Source organism: Lagenorhynchus albirostris, chromosome 10 (genome assembly GCF_949774975.1).
Source record: "Lagenorhynchus albirostris chromosome 10, mLagAlb1.1, whole genome shotgun sequence".
Taxonomy (NCBI): Eukaryota; Metazoa; Chordata; class Mammalia; order Artiodactyla; family Delphinidae; genus Lagenorhynchus; species Lagenorhynchus albirostris.
This window is the reverse complement of record NC_083104.1, coordinates 100,490,597-100,514,125: the sequence shown is the minus strand read 5'-3', so window position 1 is coordinate 100,514,125 and position 23,529 is coordinate 100,490,597. Positions and strand designations below refer to the sequence as shown.

General features: G+C 46.8%; 1 protein-coding gene across 1 annotated transcript in view; it reads right to left on the bottom strand.

Annotated features, from left to right (window-relative positions):
• Window positions 1-3,975: 3,975 nt before the first annotated feature.
• F13A1 (coagulation factor XIII A chain) overlaps window positions 3,976-23,529 on the bottom strand; it is a 145,473-nt gene continuing 125,919 nt past the window's right edge. The window contains exons 15-16 of the mRNA XM_060164287.1: window positions 11,611-11,747; window positions 3,976-5,730 (exon numbers count right to left, since the gene is read on the bottom strand). Coding sequence (XP_060020270.1) covers window positions 5,577-5,730; window positions 11,611-11,747 — 291 coding nt within the window. The 3' untranslated portion in view covers window positions 3,976-5,576. The remainder of the gene's footprint in view (window positions 5,731-11,610; window positions 11,748-23,529) is intronic.

Genomic DNA, 23,529 nt, shown 5'->3' with positions numbered 1-23,529 from the left:
TGGAGGAGATGCTCAGTGTTTTGAACTTTATCTTTCCTATCCAAAAAATATACAGAGATATAGAGATATAAAGTTTGTTGTTAACTTTAATCTCCACACATTTGAAGAGCTCTAACATGTGTCCTCCCAAGTCTAATAGCTTAAATATTGCCAGTTCCTTTAATTCTTCCTTTTAAGCTATGATGGCTTTGTTATCATGTCTGGCACCTTGGAGAGGCAGCTGGAAAGCTGAGCCCAGCTAGGATGGTTGACCAGAGCATCTCCATGTGGCTTCTCCAGTATGGCCGACTCAAAGAAGCTGAACTTTCACATAGAAGCTCAGGACGTCCATGGAGAGGATTTCAAGAGACAAGAAGTGAAAGCCACCCGTCTCCCTGGGTCTGAGAACTGATAGAGTTGTTTCTACCACATTCCATCGGTCAAAGTGACAGGAGGGTCAACCTAGTTCAAGGGGAGGGCAGCAAAGGTGGATCCCATCTCTCAGTGGAAGGAGTGACAATGATCTTATGGTTATTTATATTCTACCGTCATAAAATAACAAATTCTGATTGTAATTTTCTTCGTGCTGTACTTCCCCATCGCCTAAACTTGCTCAAACCAGAAAGAAGAGAAAAGAGCGCCCTTCTGTGTTACAGGCACTTGCTTTTACTAATAGGAAGTAGTCATTAGGACCCGTTATGTTTGAATTAGTTTCAGGGTGGTGAAACATTGCTTAGATAATTACTGAAGTCCTAGAACTATGATTACTGTGAAAATTAACGGAGTTCATGAATTGTATTAGCAGCAAACTTATCAAGCATCTTTTAAAAATGTCCATCGTCTCTGAAGCTAGAAGATGTTCCCAAACTCCTGGCAATTGAGGTGAACAAAATTTCCTAGTAACTTTTCTTGCTGCAACTGAGGTGCTTTTTTCCCCCCTTCTCATTTATTTATGTGTTTGTTTTTATAGAGTGATTTCTGACAGACACATTCAAGAAGATGTTGATGTGGTTTTCTTGTTTTCATTCCTCCGTAGAGGCTTATGGGGGTAAAAGTGAGTCGAACTGAGCTGAGGTGCTGAGAGCAAAGGGAAGCTTGTCCCGAGGGGAAGGAGCCTCTCTGGAAGCAGTGGGCCCTCGTGGGTACAGCTTTGCCTTTAGGACAGAGGTGAACACGGCCCTACGGGGCAAGATCCTGGGCCTCTAGCAGTCCCCGCCCCTGGTAGTGGGGACGCTCAAATTTTAGCGTCTAGGAACTTGCCTGTCACACACTTGAATCCACTTGTGAGATGCATGGCTCCCCTGACACACTTCCTCTCCCACTGTATCCACTTGGGCCCTAGTACACCTCATTTCCTGTCCCTGAACCCAAACGTAGCCACGCCCCGTCGTCTACCCTCCTTCCTGACCTGAATGGGTATTCAACCCCATACTCGCTTGTCCCTCCTGGACCCACTGTAGTTTTTAGCTCTGAATCCAGCCTTTTCTTTTTCTTTCTTTCTTTTTTTTTTTTTGCGGTACGCGGGCCTCTCACCGCCGTGGCCTCTCCCGTTGCGGAGCACAGGCTCCGGACGTGCAGGCTCAGCGGCCATGGCTCACGGGCCCAGCCGCTCCACGGCATGTGGGATCTTCCCGGACCGGGGCACGAACCCGCGTCTGCTGCATCGGCAGGCGCACTCTCAACCACTGCGCCACCGGGGAAGTCGTGAATCCAGTTTTTGATCAGCAACTTCTTCTAGCGTTTCTCCACAACACAGCCTACAAGGAACAAAGTCTAGTTCCTGGAAGTGCTCCAACTCTGACTCATACCTGCACTTCTGTGGCTAAAAGCTCTGTAGCTACCTTCTAATGAATGATCCCATGAGTCATTAGGATGTGAATACAAAGAGTGCTGCCTCTCCTCGCTGAATACTCACCATCCCCCCAGACCAAGGTAACTGCAGTTCCCAAGAAGGGTCGTCCTCTTTCCCTCATCTAGACTGTTACCTGAGCTCTTCTCCGTCTAATGTTCTCCAACTTACCTCTTTTCCTTTTGATTTTTCAAGATGCAACTTAAATCTTTTCTCCATTATTCTTGGAGGTACTAGGGGATGTTTCTCAGGCATCTTTTTCTCTTTATTCCCGTGGTACTCTAGATATATACCTCCATTAACATACCTATCCCCATCTAATTACAGATTGATAAATATATACTTTATACATATTTCATCTATTTCTCTCTCTGGCTTCCCATCTGGCGTTGTGAACTCTCTCTGGGTAGGGACCATGGGCTTTTTATCTTTGAATCTCTAGTATGATGCTTACTGTTCAATAAATACTTGTTGAATTCATGCTTGCATACAATAGTTAATGAGTGATGGATGGTTAAATGGATGGTTGGAATGAAGGATGGACAGGTGGTTGGAATGCTGGCAAGCTGGATGGTGGGAGGATGGCTGGAAGTAGCAAAGATGAATAAATGGATGACTAGGTGGACTATTTTAGAATAACATTGGAAGGATGTTCATCGATGATAACTTTACACCTGGAACTTTGTGACTTTTGATTGCCAGTGAGTGTAGTACAAACTCCTTTTCATCTCATGTTCCTATTACAAATTTGTGCGTTTTTTATTTGTTATTATACTGCAACTCTTCCAAGAGTTTTGAGTTGGTTTTAATTCAGTATTCTTAAAACTCCGGGAGATAAAATGAGACTTAAAGAGTGTACAGTAAAGCAGAGGCTGATTTCACTGCCTGCTCCCACCCCAGCCTGGTTTGCCTCCATGCCTGGCTTCCTAGGCCTTTTTAGCTTCTCATCAACAGGTTGGAAATAATAATATTTACCTTTTTAAAGGGTTGATACAGTAAAATTATTTGAAACACAACCGTATTCATACAATCTCTCTCATTTCTCTCTTTCTCACTCAACCATCTCTCTCTTTATCTATCTATCTACAGTTTTGCATGTGTTGTTGTTAAGGCTTGCTTGATATACTCCCAGAAGAACCTTGTGAAAATAAAAGTATTGTTACCCCTCTTTAGTCATCGAAGCTATAAACACAAATAAGGATTCATTAAAAGAATAGAGGACTGGGCTTCCCTGGTGGCGCAGTGGTTGAGAGTCCGCCTGCCGACGCAGGGGACACGGGTTCGTGCCCCGGTCCGGGAGGATCCCACATGCCGTGGAGCGGCTGGGCCCGTGAGCCATGGCCACTGAGCCTGCACGTCCGGAGCCTGTGCTCCGCAACGGGAGAGGCCACAATGGTGAGAGGCCCGTGTACTGCAAAAAAAAAAAAAAAAAAAAGAATGAGGACTATAACAGGCAAAAACTAGAATTTAGAGTCTCTGCTGCCATCTGAGATACACTGCTTGTTACCAGTGCTAAAATACAATTTTTAGAGCCACAGCATTATTACCCAGTGTAGAGTCCCAGTTGTCAAAGGGGATGGGCTGGCTCTAAGGTAGGTATGGCGAACAGATTTTATCTTGAGTGCCAACACTCCTTATCAGTTGGTAATAGCTGCTTGGAGCACTGTGTGCAGAAGGATCCTGAGGCCCTATCTAAGATGCAATTGTTCAGTGATGTCTGCCATGAATATAGGACCTCTGCTACATATCCGTCATATATTTCCCATCTCTGTTCTAAGACCACAAAAGGTGTCCGTTATGATAGGTATTCCTGCTGGCATGTCCACTGAGTCACCATAATGATTCATGGGATTATTCATGAAAAAGTATCGATAGAGATTTTGCAGTTTCTGGAAACTGATTTTTGAACCAAACTTGCTCCTTTGGTGCATGAGGTTAATAAAATATAGAGAGAGCAGTGAGGCAAGCTAACTGTAACATCATTACCCCTTCGAGTCCTTTTCTCTAAAGGAGAGAAGCTTGTTTCACTCTCCAGGGTGGGTTATCTACTGCTAAAGAAGGGTGGTTTCTTGAGCAGCTGTGGTTAGTAACATGTTGTATTGAAAAATAAAAGTGTTCACTTCTGTGCAGATGCAAATACAATCAGAACTTTATTTTAAGCTTTGATTACATTCTAGTTAATAAGAATATACTCTATTAAGCCAGTTTAACAGTCCAGCTAAATGCATTTCAGTTTAGAATCGAGTATTGGAAGGCTTGGCAAATGCTGGAAGATTACTTAGTACGGTTAGGTATGATGTACCTATAGAGGGGACCAGCTGACCCTCATGGATTCCTGGTGCTGAAGGAACAGTCTCAAAGGCTTAGAAACGTGCTTGTAGAGACCAGAGAATTTCACTGGGACGTTTCCCCAGCTTCCTTCTCATTGTTCATCTTTTCTTTTCTATCTTTCTTTTTTTTTTTTTGCTAAGAATCACAGTCTACTGACCTAAATCCCATTCTAGGCATATCAATGGGTAATTCTGACAATAAATCAGCCTTGCAAATAAATATCAGATAGCCTTGTCTGTTGGAACCTCGGAGCCTAATACAAATGATGTCAGCATCCTCTGTCATTGGGGGTGTGGTAGCGCTGGTAGTTTGCAGGGTAGAGTCCATATTACCTTGTAGCACCTGTGTGCTGAGCTGAGGTCTCAACACGGGTGATGTGAAGGACAAGAGAATTAGTGGCTGCCCATCCTTCCACGTGTCTGGTCACTAAATCTGCCAGCTTCTCCAACTTGTTGGGTTTATTCCATCTCTGAGACTGTATCTGGACCTGTGTCATTGTGCAAAGGAGATGCTTCCAGAGAGACAGGTGAAGTATAATTACTAATTAAAGAGACTAATTGCTCACCCTCACTGTCCCAAGTCGGCCTTGTTACTTTCTAGTACTACAGCACCCAAAGGGTTACAGTTAGGGCTAATGTTTCCTGCTGATCAGGCCACAGCCTGACAACTCCTATAAAATGCACTATAAAACTGCATTATTTAATAGTTCTGAGTATTACACCTGCTTTCTTATCTCCTCTTGGGTGATTAAGTTTTCCACAAATGCAATTTGTTAATGTGGGGCCACATCTTCTCACAAGGTGAATCTGTGAAACTTGGCAGGCTCTAGCTTTGCTGCAGGTGCAAGATGAAAGACCTTTCCCTGGCTGTGCCGAGAAGAAAAATGATGCTGCGCTCAATTCCTGGGGAAAATATTCCGACACAGAGGATAAAACTGATCCCAAGAAAGGGGAATAGAATTCTAGGGCCCAAATCATGTGCTGGCCTCCTGTCTGGGGGGTACATTACCCTGAAAAGGCTGAGCGGCGCCTGAGCAGCCCTGTTTTACGTGAGGCCAGGTATTGAGCCAATCCCCTTTCTAAGGGAAGTCCTCCGGCACTTGGAGCTGCAGCCATCTGAGATGAGAAATGATCACTTTTACTCTTATGACCTGTGAGAGCTTAATGAGGGCTTAATTTAAGCTAATGCTCAGAATCCGTTGGAAGATGGAGCGATTAAAAGCTAACTTCCACATTGAACAGCCACGCTGAAAAGTGTGTCTTCAAAATACGTGGCATCACCACTCTGGGGCTCTACCAGTCCTGTCCGGGTCTTCACAGCTAAGTTAAAGCAAGAGCTGACTATTTTTGCATTAGAATTTCCTTAGCCAAGACTACAAGAGGCCAAGTGCTCGGACCCATCTCAGGCCCCTGCACCTCTACATAGGCGGTCGTCTCTGAATCTGCAGGTCCAGCTCGCCGTACACGTGTCTCAAGGAGTCACTGGTCACGCTGGCCATCAGCTTGCGAGGGCCAGAAACCCAAGGCCGACACACCTCCTCCCATTTCACAGTGGAGTTGGGCCGGATTTCCCTGAAAGGATGGAAGAGACAGGAAAGGTTTTATGCTCCAGAGAGGCAGACCCAGCTTCCCACCTTGACCAGGAAGCAGCGAGGCCCCTGCCTGAGTCACTCTTTCTTTCTTTTGGTTGATGGTGGTTGGAAGACGGAAGGGCCAGGGTGGCTGATGTCCAGTGACCGCCTGAATGAGGCCCCTAGATGAGGCTCGAGCAAAGCCAGCCCCGTGGGTCCTGGTTCCTCCCACACGCATGCATCAGCTGGCCTTCTGGTGGACGTGGTCCATGCAGTGTGTGGTAGAGCTGAGCTGAGCACCTGGCCAGCCATGAGTCAGCTGAACTTCAGCTTATCCCCAGGCTTCTACAGTAGCCTTGAGGACATGACTGATCTCCCTTGGTTCATCTGTGGGCTAAAGTACCCTCCTGGCATCAGACTTCTCTCTGAACCCCCAGCTGCCTTTACTGAGGTCCTGACGCTCTAATTGGTTCTGGTCAACCCCCTCGGGATAGACCTGTTCCCAGGCCCAGGGACATCACCCAGCATGCTCTGTAATTCAAAATCCTGTTTCAACCAATTGATTTCGGTCCCTTGCCCACACACCTTGCTGCTACGCATTTGTTGCTGATGCCCTAATCCATCCTGATGGTGGGGCCTTCAATGGTCCTGCTTTTCCTCATCCCCTGAGGCCATGCTCTGAGGTCTTCCTAAGCGTCATGGCCAAGCCCAGCCCAATAGATGACGAAGTCAGTCAGGGTGGGGAATTTAGGCTTCTCTGGAGTATTTCACGTATCCCGCCCCCGCCACTCCCCATGGGATATAAGCTCAGGAGGAGATTACGTGCAGGTTTTATACGTATGAGAGTCCCCTGAGGTGGACACTATTCGACAAATTTTCTAGTTAAGAAAAATGAAGGGATTAAACACGGGAGGTGACGTTTCCGTGGTCACACAGGTGTTAATGGGCAAAGGCAAGATTTGGACCCAAGTTTATCTGTTTCCAAAGCACATGCTCCTTCTACTTCTCTATACTAGATTTCATCCTGTATCCTCCAATGAAATGCCTTTTCCGACCGCTCTGCTTGCTTTTTCATATGTCTGATTTCTCAAACAAGACAGATGCCCTTTTGTTCAGTATTGAGAGCTTCCTGCAGGTCTTGTTATTGGAGGATTCCTGGTCTCCGCTCTCTGACTCAGGCCAGGCATGCGCTGGGCAGCTTTGCGTATAACCCTTGGCCTGCACTTTTCTGGGAGAGCATCAGGGATTTGAATGGAGACCACCACGCATGTCTTAAAAAGAGAGAAAAGGGACCAGACTCTTTTTATGGGGTTACTGGGGCACAGCATGTCAGAATTGGAAAGGACTTAGAAATCACTTCATCCGACTGTCCCATTTTACAGACGAGGACTCTGAGGTCCTAAGGAGCCTGTGGAATCTTCCACAGTCACAGATCCTGACGGCCCAGACCCTGGAAGAACAGAGACACACACTGGGGACACAAAGAGGGTGCTCAGAAATGAAGAACGTGTTGTGCAGAGGAATTTGGTAGGTAGATCCTTAGACCCCTGAGCGAGGGCCCAGGGGATGGGAGGCCACTTCCTACGAGCTCCACGGGGTAGCCTGGGAACCAAAGGAGCTGACGGCAGCACTGTGGCTTTGAACTGGAGCGGTGGTGGGAGGGTGGCACAGACGGGGACTGTCAGTGAGTCTAGAGTGGTTCAAAGGCCTCAGCTACAAGAGCCCCCATTTGCCCTTGGAGGTCAGGGCCATACAGCATCACTTTAGACAGAGCCAGAGCGAAGGAGAAATATGGGGCCATCCACCTGTGCTTGACCTACTGTACATGAAGTTAGAGTCCCATGATATCCTCAAAGATCACTAAAACAACATGAATTTTACCTGGCTGCAGGTGTACATCCTCTGGGATGAAAAGGGGAAAGGCTTCAAATCTTAGAAATCTAGCCGCTAAATAAGAAATCCCTTTACTCTTGTATCTGTGGCCAGTGAATTGGGAAATGCCTCTAAGGCCAGGGGACTCCTCTCTCTAGGGCTGCCCCAGGCACTGGTTCTGAGAGTCTCAACATCTCAATTAATTTGTCATTAGCTCTTAATTTTTGTTCTTTAGAAATGAGGCTATATAAATGATCTTATTCAGTTATAGAAAAGCCAAATTATGTGACAAGCGCACACCCAGGGCCTACATATGGCAGTATTTTTCCAACTCAGTAAATTACTTTTATGATTCAAGGTTTGGAAAACGCTGAGCTCACTGCGGGTTTCCTCGCCTGTAAAAGGTCTCTATGAAATATTGAGAGGGGTGTGGAGAGGGTGGGTGAGTTAGTATTTGTGCTGCGCTTAGAACCGCGGCAAGATGTGGTTAAATATCACGTATTAGACATACGCTGCTGCTGCTGCTTTGCTATTATTATTGTCACCATCACCTTCGTGGTCATCATTTTCTGCCTGAACTCCCTGCAACGTAATTTAGGAAAGTTCTTCTGGCTTGTATGCAGAGAAACAATTCTCTCTTAATTTAAATAATCTTTTCAGTATGAATATAGGTTTTTAGATATTTATTTCTCAGTAGCTGTGCTGTTTTTACCCTGATCCATTCATTCTTTCTTCCCTGGTTTCCGCAAGTGACCCATCCCGAACATTTTGCAAAGGAGTTGTCCCACTTAAGGATATGGCCTGTGGCCTAGAGTGCAGGCAACTCCCTCAGACAGAAACTGTAAACCCTGAGCTTTACTTCATTATTTGGTCTAACTCATTAACGCGTCCCCGTAATGATATCCATCCGTGTATCTATGCCCACTCATGAGCATCACTGAAGATACTCATACATGAAGAGACACATGCATGCCTAAGTATGCATTTACCTACAGAAAAATGCATGCACAAAGAAAGAAAAAAATCATTTCCCCATCTTGCTAAGGGAAGTATAAAAAATAAATAAATAAAATTCAAAAAAAAAAGTGGAGTAATACTGGAAGAATCCTATATTCCCAGGGATAGAAGTTGTGATAAATGTTTCTCAGTAATGCGCTGAGCAATCGGGATGCGCCGGCCATTCATCATCTTGCGCACAGGCAGGCGTCGGGGATTATTACCGCAATAAACTGCAACTATCAACGGTTTGTCCTCCACGCGTCTAGCCCTCTGTCCTACTTGAGAGACTCAAACTTTAAAACAAAATCACAAAGTCGGAGAACTTTTCTCTTAAAATAACTTACGGAACCTCATCATTTTTTAAAGAGAAAAAGGAATCTGGAAGATGAATTGTTTGATGTTGCAGAAGTATCAAGTGCAGAAGCTGGACAGCTGCCGGTCTGTGGGAGTAGCACCTCCGAGCACCTGCGGAAGGCGTGGGGAGGTCGGGGGGAGGGCAGGAAGGTAAATCATTTTGGGGAGGAGTTGACTGTGTCCTGACTGAGGAGTGGACGTGGTACCGCCTATTCCTCGTTCAATCCCCTGCTCGCTAGCTCCCGCCTTCCAGACCCTCTGCTTGGAGCTCCAGACCCCCTAACGCCTAGGGCCCTCGGGTGGGCAGGTGGGGTGGAGACTCCCTTGACTATTCAAGGCGTGGATCTGAGAAAGGAATACAGTCTTGTGAAGGGTTCTGGTTCTACAGAATTGCACTTCTTAAGGGTCCAGGTTGTCACATTGATCTGCCGCTCTTTGATCAGGTCTTGGCGGTATAGGGTACACCGCAGTGTTTCAACCATCCGAAAAGATGGTTGTGGGTGCTGGCTGGCTCAGGTCCGGGCTGTGAAGGTGTGAGGAGGAATCAGGAGGAAACAGAGAAACCAGTGGTCTCTCCGAAGTCGCAAGCCCACCCTAGGTCATAAGTATTTTCTATGTCAAGTTATTTCCAATTTTTGACAGTCTCTGAGAAATAAAGCTTCCCTTGCTTTGGAGAGATCTACCCTCTGGATCTGGATCCCCATAAGACATTGAGGACCTGGCTCTCCGTCTGTTACTGATCTGCCATAGACCTATGCGTTGAAGGTGATTACCGATAGAGCCAACGGCAGAGTGCGGGCGGGACGTTTGCTTTGTGTCCACCGTGTAGGGACTGGCCTCTTCCATCCTTTCCCCAGTTCACCCCATTTTGTCCTACCCCAATGTCAGATATTAACAGTAAGAAATGCACCTGGACAGTCAACCCTCTTTGAGCCCTGTGTCTCCTAAATGGTGGGTCATTGCACTGCGCTAGGACTCATCTTTCTTCTAATACACAGATTATCTCCTTCCTTGCATTGGTTTGGGATCAAGGTGGAATTCTTGCACAGCCAAGGTGTCAAAATGGCCGGAGGTTGTGGTACCCTCAGATGAGGCTTTTTGGAGAAGGAAAACTTGGCTACAGCAGGGGGCTGTTTTAAAGAAGAAATGTGCTTCACTTTGCCTGAGCGATACTTGCATCTGATTCGAGTGGGAAGGTGTGAAAATGGGTGAGTGAGACTGTCGTTTCTGATGAAAGCAGGGCTAGCTCTACTGACCTCTCCCTCTAGCTGGGGTTGATTTCTAATTTAATTTTTTTTTCTTGCAGCTTTCCTATTAGCACAGGAATGTTGTTATGTTTTTGCATTTTTAAAAAAAGCACTCAAATTATTTTCTCTGTTGTTTATTGCATCCTCCAGCATCAGGTACCTCTTAAATGATGGGATGCAGAAGCTGTGAGCACTGTAGTTTCAAACAAATGCAGCGAGCCCCTAGTGCACACATTGTCTTTAAAGGTGCTTCAGAAAGGGTGAAAGAGGCCTCGCATTTGTCTCACAGACTCCGAGCGGGGTAGCTCTCATAAAGGGCATTGGGGAAATTCCTAACATATCTGGGTCATAAGGCAGTTTCCAAATCCCTGCACCTCCTTTTTTATACCTTAGAAGGTCACCCCACAGGCAATATGCTAGATTGATTGATGCTGACAGGGACTTCTTTGTGGTAGAAATGAAAGTAATAAACCTCAAAGATTGGGATGCATTCTGGGTGTCACACTTTAAGAGGAGTACTGACCAGTTGGAGGATGTGGGAAACCACGTTAGGGATGAGGGGAATGAAGTCAGTGTAGGAACAGAGAAGACGCAAGGAAGACTGGACAGCTGTTTGCAAACATTTGCAAGCCAGTAGATGGAAGACAAATGTGGCTTACTCTGTACACAGGTCCAGATGACGGGGTTTGGCTCATCGGTGGGATCGAAAGGTGGAATTGTTTTCTAACGACTAGAAGTACCTGAACACGGAATGGGCTGTCTTGTTGGGTGACACTCTTTTCAGTAGAAGTCACAGAAGCTGAGAACTGTAGGGCACAATCTAATGGCGCAAAGTGTGGAAGAAGCAGAGTTTCATTCGTGTTACCACAGAGCGCAGGGCGGTCGTTGGTCCCTTGAATAGGGAACCAAGTCTAGAACTCTCTAGGCTCACCTTTGTTTTACTGAAAGCAACAGTTCTAGAGAGTGGGTTGGTAAGATCTTGGAGGTGGGGTTGGAAAGAAAGGACTCAAGAAAAGGGACATCTTTCAGCGTGATACCTCCGTAAATACGAGAAGAATGAGTACACGAGGAAGGAGTATGGCAAAATTCTTGAACTTCGGGTTCTGCAGTCAGCCAGCCACGTCTGGATGTTGGCTTACTTCTATAAAATGCACAACTTGGGACAAACCAGTCAACCTGTCAAAGCCTCAAATTCCTCCACCACCAAAGCGAGCCAATTATAGTGCTCACCCCATTGAGGTGGTTTTAAGGATTGAATGATGGAAGTGTTGGTCAAAGCAACACTGTGCTTTTGGAGGTAGCAGCTTCTCAGACATGTTCGCTGGGGATTGGATGTGAGTTTGGAAAACATGGAGAGAGACAGAACTTCCTACAACCCCACCTCACCTCCCCACTTTCCCAGCACTCACTGGAACATCTTCCTTTTGGGTTTCGTCACTCCAGGACCATCCAGGTAAATCCAAATATTTTTCAGAGTTTCTTTTAAAGGATTGGTGAACTCAACCGTCACAACCATGTCAGAACCGACTACCTGAGCGCCATGGACCTAAGAAGTGAATTGGGAGAGAGAGAAGCTCCTTAGCAGCACATAAAGCCTGTTACGCTCCCCTGTATCTTTAACCCTCTTTACTTTTTCTTGTGTTTTACAGCATGGCCACTTTTTGGCAAGGGAACCAGTGCGATGAGGCTATCGCTTTGACTGGGGGATACCTATCGAGAAAAAGATGGGACAATTACTAATTAGAATCGCACTCGTTTCCCCATTATAAAAACCACCCTAATTAGAATTGAGGTGAACAGCCGTGGCCCCCAGCTGTGGCTTTCAGCAGGAGGTGGAAGTGCATCTGGTGTAGCAGCGCTTTCCGTGGTGAGGGCAGCCAGGCGAACTCTGCTCCTGGAAGGGGTTCAAGTTTCCTGCCGGGACAGGAGGCATCCCTGAGTTCAAGAGGAAGAAAACACTCCACGGGGCCTGCGCCTTCTTACTTGGAGGCACTCTAGAAAGAAATATGTCCGAGGAGGGAGGCCTCACCGTTGAACTTGAAGGAGAGGAATCTGGACACTAAAATAGGCAAAAGGGACTTTTCCTCTGCAGTCACAGCATCTGCGTCCCGGAGGCTGTAAGGCTTTTTGTGGTGAGTTTATCCATCACAAGTGTCAGAAGTATTGGGTATTTGGCCAAGTGGCCAGAGTTCAAGGACAGCTCCGACGCTTACTAGCAGTGGGGCCTTGGGTGACTTTTCCAACCTTTCTGAGACTCAGTTTTCTTGTCTCTGAAACAGGACCGGCGTTCCTATGGGGTAATCTATGTAGAATGCTATTATTATTGTTGTTGTTATTATTATTAGTTCTTATGCTGTGTTCACGATGTACCACACACTTGGGACTATATGCTTTCCCAACACCAACAAGATGTGCTGGAAAGTGACCAGGGGGCTATAGTATTTGTTTGTTCGTCTAGGGGCTTTGTATGCCAAATGGATGGGTCTGTATAAGCTCTAAATAACTTGGGAACGAGATAATATCAGTAGTTCTTCCATCACAGGAAAGGAGTAGGTTGAGTTAACACATATAAAGCAGCCAACACAATGCATGGCGCATTGACAAAGGCTCAATACATTATAGCTCATACTTTTTGGATTAGCAATACTTGGGGTAGTTTGCTTTATTCACCTTATTTTAGCCCACTTTCAACTCCAGTATCTAGCTGGTGTCCAGTACATATTTGTTATATTAGGTTGACTGCTTACAAATGAAATTTATTGGTTGGTTGAGTTTTCTATACAACAACCCAGGCACTATACTGCCTTATTTTTTAAGCGGTCTATAACACAGGAAAAATCATGTGGAAATGAGCCTTTCTCATGAATAGAGGGAAAGAGGAAGGCCATTGCCCAGAGAAGAAGATTCTCGCTCATTGGCTCTAGCATTAAAAATTAGAACCTTATGGCTTTACTCTTTTATTTTTTTTAACATCTTTATTGGAGTATAATTGCTTTACAATGGTGTGTTAGTTTCTGCTGTATAACAAAGTGAATCAGCTATACGTATACATATATCCGCATATCTCCTCCCTCTTGCATCTCCTTCCCATTCTCCCTATCCCACCCCTCTAGGTGGTCACAAAGCACCGAGCTGATCTCCCTGTGCTATGCGGCTGCTTCCCACTAGCTATCTATTTTACATTTGATAGTATATATATGTTCATGCCACTCTTTCACTTCGTCCCAGCTTACCCTGCCCCCTCCCCGTGTCCTCAAGTCCATTCTCTACGTCTGTGTCTTTATTCCTGTCCTGCCCCTAGGTTCTTCAGAACCTTTTTTTTTTTTTAGATTCTGTATATATGCATTAGCGTACAGTATTTGTTTTTCTCTTCCTGACTTACTTCACTCTGTATGACAGTCTATAGGTCCATCCATCTCACTGTAAATAACTCAATTTCATTTCCTTTTATGGCTGAGTAATATTCCATTGTATATATGTGCCACATCTTCTTTATCCATTCATCTGTTGATGGGCACTTAAGTTGCTTCCATGTCCTGGCCATTGTAAACAGTGGCTTTACTCTTTAAGACATGTTGATGACTAAATTTATGTCCATGGGATTTTAAAAATCTATATGAAAACTGCAACCAATTCTCCATGGTCATTACATTCAAGTCTCCACCCGCTAAGGTGGGATGGGTGGAGGGCTGGGAAGAGGAGTCGGGGTGGAGCAGACACTGATTATGGTGGTGACAACCGCAGGTGTCACCTACAAAGCATGGATTGCATGCCAAGCAATGTGTCTCAGTGGTCCTCAACCTACATGCACAGCAGAATGTAAGGTTGGTTGAATTTGTGGATGCTCAACCTGTGGATATGGGTTTCGGTATCTGCAGGGGTCCTGGAACCAATCCGCATGGATACTGAGGGATGACTGTATAAAAGTGCATTATTAGAATACTTTACATAGAATCTTTGGTTTAATTCTCAAGTGCATCCAACATATTTTTCCTAAGTTGAAAAAAATTTCAGAACACTTTTTGGTTTCTAAAAATACAGGATAAAGATAACATTTACAAAAGCTGTCTAAGTTGGAGAAAGTGGGACTGCTTTAGAGACACTATTGGTGAAAGTGTTTGCTATGATCACTTTGATTTTGGGGGGAAAATATTTTGGAGTCATCTGCTTTATTCGTGCTATGCTATTGAGATTTTTTAATTTTAAAGGACGACCCCTTAAAAATCTGATAATAGCTACTGACCCTTCCTCCCATGGACAAACACAGTGACAAATACAAGATACATACACTTTGCAGGTAGTTTTAGGGGGTTCACTACAGACCCAGGATATCTATCCATGGCCCTCAAGGGACTGATGGGCTCCAAGTTAAGGATCCTTTACATCCTGGCAGGCTACCTCTACAGGAAGATTCTTCTGCTGTGGAAAACAAAGTGGACCCTTCCAGGTGACTGATGGCAGCGATAAGGGGAATTTAGTATTTGAAAGGCTGGCCCAGGGTTTGGGCCTTCAGAGATAGGCTTTAGATCTGAATATGATTAGAAGATGAAGCCTCCTCAGATAATTTCACGTGTCATGCCTAATCAGTTTGCTTCCAGATATGACCTCTGTTATTAGCTGCTGGCATGGGTATATAAATACTTCTCAGCCTTCCCTGATACTGGAGGCTGAAGGAGGGGGCCCTTCTCGGGTCGTAGAGTGTTTCTTTTGCAATTAACAAAGGCTCGTGTCCCTTTTCTGACACTGGTCTCCTGCACCTGGATTTAAATGTCCTTTACCTGACTGCTGAGATAATAACGAAACTTAGAAACGCAAAGCAAACCAGATCTAAAGCCTGCCCAACACTCAGCACCACTGTCTTCTCTCAGGCAATTGAAGTGGGGGTATTTCCTCCCACTTTCAAGGAAAATGGAGCGTTATACGTAGTATTTTCATATTATGTGTTGATTTAAGTGGTGTGCAATTCGTAGTGTGTGTTCACTATAGAGAAGACCAGCCATTACCTGGACCAGAGAAAAGGATGAAGCATACGTCGTACTCAGCGACATCAAATACTTTTGCACCTTGATTTTTTTTCAATATTCCATTTCAAATATTTCTGTTTTTTTTAAACTGACATAAAATATGACGCATTTTCAAGTTAAACACCCTTCACCGATATTGACATACTGAGTTCTTTCTTGTCTTTTATGCTGTTTCATAATGATCAGTATTCTGTTTCTTTGATAAACAAGAAAGTTACTAAAACACACACACACACACACACTTTTGGGAGGAAATTACTTTTTAGGAAATCACAAGCTCTCTTCCATAGAGTATATGCTTTATAATATGCATAATAACTGTATTCAAAATCAAAACTGAAATGAAGGAAAAAGTTTGAGAAAGAATGAACCTAGCTGTCAATGTAATTCACATGATTTATTAGTTCACGTCACAGCCCTTACTTCAAGTGCTGTCAATCATGGATTCCATGAATTAGTAGAAAATGATTTTTCCCCTCCTCTCCACCCTACGGTCACTGCTGGTAACAAGCAGTTGCTTGTTTGCAAACCACTTCACCAGCACCGGCACCACAGTTGCTTCTCACTAGCCCACTTAGGTTAGCCTTGGCTAAATAATGCAAAATTTTTTTTTTATGACGGTCAGGTTTTACGACAGTCAGGCAATGTTCTAAGTCTGCACCGTCCAATGTGGTAGCCACCAGCCACAAGGGGCTATTTAAATTTAACTGAATTAAAATGAAATTAAATTAAATTTCAGTTCCTTAGTTGTCCTAGCCACAGTTCAAGCACTCAGCATCTACATGTGTCTAGTGGCTATCATATTGGAAGGTGCAGTTTTAGGGCATTCCCGTCATTACAGAAAGTTCTACTGGATGATGCTGCTAAGTGATTTTCTTATATTAACTCATTTAATCCTCACGACCCTATGAGGTAGACGCTATGAGAATTCATTTTACAGATGAGGAAAGTGAGGCACAAAGAAGTGAAGTGACCTGTTCAAGTTCACACAGCAAGTAGGGGAAGCGAGACTTGGATGCAGACAGCCTGGCGCCAGAGTCACTGCTTAACCACCTGCTGCGCTGACTCTGGTAAGTAATAACAATAATAGCAACTCACATTACTTTTAGTGTTTACTTAGGCATCCTTTCACTTACATTATCTTGTTTGACCCTCTATGGACTCGGCAGTGGACATTAACATTATCCCCATTCTATTGATGTGAAACTAAAACTTAGAAGACAAACAAAATCCCCAGGTTACAGAGCCTGTAAGTTGGCAGGACCCAGATATGAATCTAGGTCTTTCTGACTCCAAAGCCTTCATCTTTAAGCACTACATACACTGTCATCTCTGACAGCAGAGAGGCAAAAATAGTAACCTTTTCTGCCGAAAATAGTTTCTTTATTTCCTGAAACCCACTGAAGAATCATTTGCAGTATTACCTTTTGCCATCACTAAGCTACCAGTTGAGCACAGTGATTACAACTCGATTCTGAGCTAAATTTGAAAACATATATATTACTACTCAACTCCTTCTTTTTGACTTTATGGGGAAAGAGGCAGATTTCTATCCCAGAGTAAAATGTGACAAGGTAGACCTGAGGCCTTGATACACTGTATTACTTGATGATTACAGGATGTGCTATTTGGGGTAAAGATAGAGACATCATTTAAAAAAAAAGAGCTCAAGCACACTGTGATCATATGATGAGGTAGATGAGATTTGTTGTTCTTGTTGTTTTACTTTGCTTCCACGTGAACAGGGATGCACAGAGAGCGTGTTGTAGGAACCCCAGTTACCAGTGGTTTTCGTTTCATTCTCAAATGCAGGTTGTTCCACAGCTGTGCTGAGAGGGAGGGGGAAATGCTCCCCTTCCAGTGGAGGCCTCGCTCACAGAGAGTCTGGGACGTGCTCTCCTGGCCAATGGAGTAACCCACCGCCTGATCCTCTGGGACCAACAGAGGATGGAGAGAGAGTCAGCTATCCGAGCATGTAAAGCCATGGCTGGTGGTACCCTGCCTGGGACCCTCCCCATGTCCGTGGGCTTCACCTGCTCAGAGCGCCTCATGGTGGGACCTCACAGACAGACTTTGATTTTCTCCACAGATGGCTTACGGCAGCACTGAGGGCACCGCTGTGGTGGCCGGGACGAAGACAGGGACCATGGTTGGGGACGCTGAGGGGAAAGCATGCTGGACTCAGGGTCTGAAGACCAGGGACCACTGCTGTGTGTCCTCGGGCCAATCACTTGAACTCTCTGGGCCTCGGTTTCTTATAAGGTTCTTGGGAAGATTCAATGTGACATCGTACGTGAAGTGACCTGGCAGAACATCTGCAACATCGCAATTATTGACTCTAAATGCCATGGAGGTTTGGAGGGAGACAGTGCTGCCAGGGTGACCAGGAGGACTTCCTCAGCCTCAAGTTCCCCCGTGGGGAGTGATGTGGATTCAGGTCCTCAGGCGCCAGAGCCGAGAAGCACAGAGGAGAGAAGCTGGCAGCCTCCACTGACACTTTCTAAAGAGACGTGGAGAAGCCCACGCCCCGTGCCCTGCTCCAGCCTCCCACTGAAGGACTGTGGACACGGCAGGGGTGCGTCCTGGTGACTGGAACACGTGTCAGAGTCACGGAGAACCCACGGGAGGCCCGGAAGGAGAAACATGCCCGATGGGAAACATGGCAGGAGAAACGGTTTAGGGGTTGGGGTTCGGCATAATTAGAACACAGAGTTTTGTTCATTTTCTGCCTTGATGGAAAGCTGCAGATACTTAGGCTCTCACAGAATGAAGTGAAACTGCAGTTAAGTCTCACCATGTACCTGGTGGCTGTCAAGCATTTGGGGACACTCGCTCTTCCTCAGGTGGTTCCCCAGTTTTAACCTGTCCTCCGGTTAAAATGTACAACAACACATGAACTGGGATGTTGGAGGAGCAGGGCCCAGGCATCCGCCACAGCATCCCTGCCGGCTTTGCTCTTCTCTGGTTAACATTGGGGCTGCCACGGGCACAGGCAGAAGAGGGACGAAGAGGATTTTACACTCGACCTCAGGTGAGTGGTGGGCTCCGGATAGAACCCAGCAGCACAGTGCTGGTTATGAAAAGCCAAGACGGTGTCTTGATTCCGAAGCGATCTGGGCGTGGAGCCGGCGCCGGTGCATCTGTGCTAGTTAGGGAAGGGACCCCCCTTTTCCAGTGGACGCAGCGTCCTGCCAGGCTGCGTGGCTTGGTGAGTGGCGAGTGGGCTTGATTTGGTCCCTTCATTATCCACTGTGTGGGCACAGCTCCCACAAGTGTCGGATCCGGTCTGGAGTGGGGCCACCCAGAGGAAGCCACCACCCGGGGGGCAGCAGGGACCTTCCCCACGTGACCTGCCTTCTCCTCACTGCTGCAGGTCCAGAGTGCCGGGAGGACATTCTGCTGGTTGATGTCTAGGAATTACCCCCTTTCCTAGGCCCTGGCTACACTGCCCGGTACAAGAGGAGCGCCCCAAGCTGTGAGGCTGTGGTGGTCGACATGTGAGAATAGAGCAGCTGTGTCCTTGGAGCTGACCGGGGGAGGTCCCTGCTGAAAGCAAAATTAGCAGCCTTTCCCCATTTCAAAGAAAAAGTCAATAAAAATATGTTCAATATTGAGTTATCCTCTGATAATCTTTAAAGCATTGGCTACAATTTATTTACAGAGTGGTCACCAAATAACTCTTTGTTGAATGATTAAATAAATGAGTGAGTGACTAAACATCGGGATGGAGAAATACCGAAAAATTCTTTTGGCCAACAGAACAGATAAGTAATGAGCAAACGCATGTTGAAATCATGTTAATGCCACTCCAGGACAGCTCCCGCACTTGTGCGGACTGTGCACGACCTGGGGGTGGCAGAAGCAGGGAGGCGCGTTAAAATGCGTGTGAAAGAAATCTTGGAAACGGTCAACTGTTCTTATTTTAAATGTTTAAAAGATTTTTGTTTTTTAAATCTAGGGGCAGCTGTTGGTTTATAGTTTGTTCATGGCTGTAACTTTTTAAAATCACATACATAGAAAGTGGTTTTACTTTTTTCCTAGCAAAATTGTTCCTCACTCATAGGAGAGAATGAGTTCTATTGGTGTCTCATCATGTTCTGAAAAGGCTACAGGACTGTCCTACACGATCATACTAAAGATGCGGTGGGACCCGAGCACTTTTAAATGCCACTGGGAGTTTTCCCAGATACTGAAAGGAGGTCATGGGGGAACACGTGACCACCTCTCCTCTGTCCTCCAAGTCTCCTCCAGGCTCTTCGGGACCAGCCCCCTCTCAGGAGGCTCCCACAGGGAACAAGGCACGTGCTCAACGCCCAGGGGTCGGTTTCAAGGCCGCCAGGTGAGCATTGGCCAGAGGGCGGCTCCTGCCCTGAGCAAGTGTCAGGGGCTTGACTACAGAACCCCCGGCACAGAGAGGACTGCGCGGGCAGGGAGCGAACACCAACCAGCAGCCACCGGTCCTGGCAGGGGCTAAGCATTCTCAGAAACGGCCCAGATTCAGTCCTTAACCACTTTGGGTTTTATATATGATTGCAGTTAACATTGGGACTAGTATTATGAGTGTGTTATTTTGCACAAAGGTACAGGGAAGTTCAGAGAGAGAGGATGTGTGTGTGAGAGAGAGAGAGGAGAAAGAAGGAGGATGAGAGGAAGCAGGGAAGGGAGAAAAGGTCTGGAGATTTGGTGGTGGCTATGCCGCGTGATGGAAGCTGACAGAAGCTGGTCTTCATCACGTACTTACTGTGATCAAGGTACCATGTTAAGCTCTTCATAAGGATTATTTCTATTATCCCTCCCAGCAACCCAACAAGGTCAGCAGTATTCCTGGACCCATTCTACACCTGAGATGTTGACGAATTAGCCCAGAGCAGCCCAGGTAGAATTAGGAACCTGGGATGTCCGGGTCCAGCCATCCAAGCCCCTGTGCTGGGGGGCTTCTCTACAGAAGGGGCTGTAAGGGTTCCCCCCACCCCGGCGTTCCTGCTCTAGTTGACTTGGGTGAGGACGTGAAAACTGTGAAAGCTTCACTGCTCCCCGAGACTGGGAGGAACCCACCGGCACGCTGCCCCCATGTCACACACCACGACTCCTGCAAACCAGCCTCTAGCCGGCAGACCAGCTGAATTCCCTCTGTTGCCCCCGTCTCCTCCCCCACATAGCCGTTCCTTAAACATCAAAATGCTGAAGAATCTTTTCCTGACTTAAAGCCTCTTAACAACAATCAACACGTGGGAAGGCAGAGACAAATTCTATGCCTGATTTTAATAAAATATGCTTTTCTCATCAAAATATTTTGATAGCCTGAGAAAAGAGATGTGTGCTCATTAAAGTTTAATGACTGTCTCTCCCTGCCGTTTTCCATATGAGGATCACACACTGTGACTCACGCGTGGTGGGTGCCGGGATGAGTCAACTGGGAGCGCAGTTTAACCCAGTTCCGATATCTGTGCTCACGGGGACGAATGCAGTGCAAGACTGGGTCCTTAGGATGTAAGGACGTGTCCGCTGGCCTAACTGCTTTGGTGGACGGTCATGTGGATCCAGACAGGCGGGCCCCACCGTGGTCCAGGTTGGTGTCTATTTGCTCTAGAAAGGGAGCTGGGTAAGAAAAGCTGCAAACTGGCCCTCAGGCAGCTCCAGCCCCCAGGCTGAGCTGGGTCTCCCAGAAGACAGTGCTTTGGGCAAAGGCTTTGAAGAGAAGGGAGAAAGCAAGAGGTACCGACTCTTGGGAGGTCGGAGTTGACAATGATGCTACACTCATGCTCTAGAACCTCCACGGAAGCCCCCCTGTTCTCAGATCACTTAGGAAGCTCTCATCCAAACATTTTAGCCGCACTTCAAAGTGGCCCCAGGCTGCCTTGCTTGGTCTCTCTTCACTAGTCACCTGCTTCCTGCCTGCACTCCCGCTGTGGCGGCTTCCAGCTGCTCCCCACGCTGCCCTTGCTTATGGTTTTTTTTTCCTAGCATCTGGAGTGGTCTCTCCATCCATCTCTACCAGCTGAATGTTATCCACTCACCAAGGGTCATCTACGGTTCTATAGCCTTAATCCTTGACACCCCACTCCACTCCAACTCCTGTGATCTCTCCTCCCTGGAAACACCAGGCTGTTCGGAAAATGCAGTCACCATCTTCTATTCTGGTGAAGGTTCCAGTGTGAGAGCAACGTAGCCGAGCCTTTACCTGTACTAGCTTCCAAATCAGTAAGATCTGGGTTAGAAGCTTCCTTCCCTCCCTTATCAGGCAGGTGATCACAGGCAAGTGGCTTGTGAACAGTAACAAGGACAAAACCAACAACCAACGCACACTCGGCGTTGACCGTGAGCTAGGCATTAGGTACCCATTATTTCGTTTTATACTCACAACAGCTCTATGAAGTAAGACTTGCCATCGTCTCTGTTAAACAGCTGAGAGAACAGGAGCTAAGAGACAGTAAGTGATGCGTCCAGGGTTACACAGCTAGTGGGTTGAGGAAACAGGCTTTGAGTTCAGATAGTTTGGTCCCAGAGCCTGTGTTTTGACCACCATGCTACAGGGCACTGCCTTCTCTGGGCCTCTCAGATTTCTCATCTGTAAAATGGGTACAATACTGCCCACCTCGTAGGGTGGAAATGAGGATTAAATAAGATAGTACAGGAGAAGCATAATAGCATAGACCTCAGTACTCATAGCTACTGTCATTGTCAGCACTGTGTGCCGGTCTCACCCCCTCCCCCTCCTGCCTCGGAGTGGGGGGATCCTCCTTCCTGACCCTTGTCTCTCACACCTTCTCATCCTGTACCTTCATCATAGTGACCTTGGGAGGTTCTGTAAGCTGTGGGCCAGTCCCAGGCTCAGAGAGATGGACCAAGTGTTCTAGCGTTTTCTTAGAACCTGGGGACATGTGTCCCACGTGGTCTGGACCTCTGAGCCACCGTGCTTTTGTACTTTTCAATGCATTTAGCTTCCTCTCCAACTCCTGTTTATGCAGTTTATTTGACTCCTGCCCTGAGGTCTCCTGGGTAACATTTGTTTCAATGTCTATTTCTTTTCTCCTCCCTTCCCTGCTCCTCCTTTTGTCTGTGTCCTCTCCCCCCGCCCCACCCCCGCAGTCGCTTTCAGGATACCTGCCGTCTGGATACCCACGGTCCGTACCCAACGCCTCCAGTAGACTAACTAGCATCCTGGTCGCCAGTCCATTAGCCAGTTTCTGGAATTGGAACCTCTCACAGCTCAGGGACACCTGGCTTTCAGAGTATGAGGGACTTTACCCAGGGACACCTCTTCCGCGGCTGGGATTTAGTCTGTCCTTGGGACTAATTCAGTTCATGAGGTTAGCAGTTAAGCGACCACTTCTGTGAGGATGCGCCTGCCTGCTTTCCTGAGCACTCCTGGACCAATTTCCATCTCTCTCCTGCTGGAGTCCCAGTCAAATGACCCTACCCTCTAAATGCATTCCCTCTAAGAACTGCCTTTTTGACACTCTTATGGAAATTGAAAAACAACACAAAACAAGGCAAAAAACCCACACAACTCTTTGTAAAGTAAAGTACACCCTCCCCGTCCAGGTCACTTGAGCTGCAGGAGAAGCGATTTGGGTTCTGCCCGTGGGGAGTTAAACTGCTCTCTGAGTAAACTCGGAAGATGACTAGTCAATAATCCTTCAGTTAATGAGGTCTAAAAGATGAAAGTTATCAGTTTCCTGTATTCATCCAGTTTATTACCAGTGGTGCAATTAAATTCTATTTTATGCTGGGGTTGGATCACTTCCCAGCTGGGGAGAGCTCTCTCCTGAGCCCTTCGCAGGGACAAGCTGTCAGTTCATAATTAGGTGAGTGTGTGGGCCTCGCCTCTGGTGGGAAAGGTTCAGAGGCTGAGCTCCTGAAGCAGCGGGAAAGGAGGCCTCCCCCAGCCTCCGGGAGAGGCCTGCGGGGCACCACACGTGTCCCAGGAGAGCCCACCATGGGGGCAGCCGCCACGTGGCGGGTGGGCAGGCCGCCCCGGTCACAGCACCAGCGCCTTATGCCCAGGGGAGAGGCAGCTCCTCTGCAGGAACCCCAGCACCACTTCTCTGTTCTGCATTCTTCCCTGTTCTGCCTGCAGACCTGCACCCCTCACTCTTATGCTGTCTCTTAAGGCCTCTTGTGTAGGTGGTGCTGTGATGGGCCTGTAGCAGGTGACCTGGGTGACCAAGGAGGCGTGAAGATTCAAGCCTTCCTAGAAAAGGAGGGCCTGGGGTTCTCTTCCTCCGGGGCCCTACATGTCGGCCTGCATGGGACTCATCGTACAGTAGCCCTCAAGGGCCGTCCACACAGCGCTGGACCCAG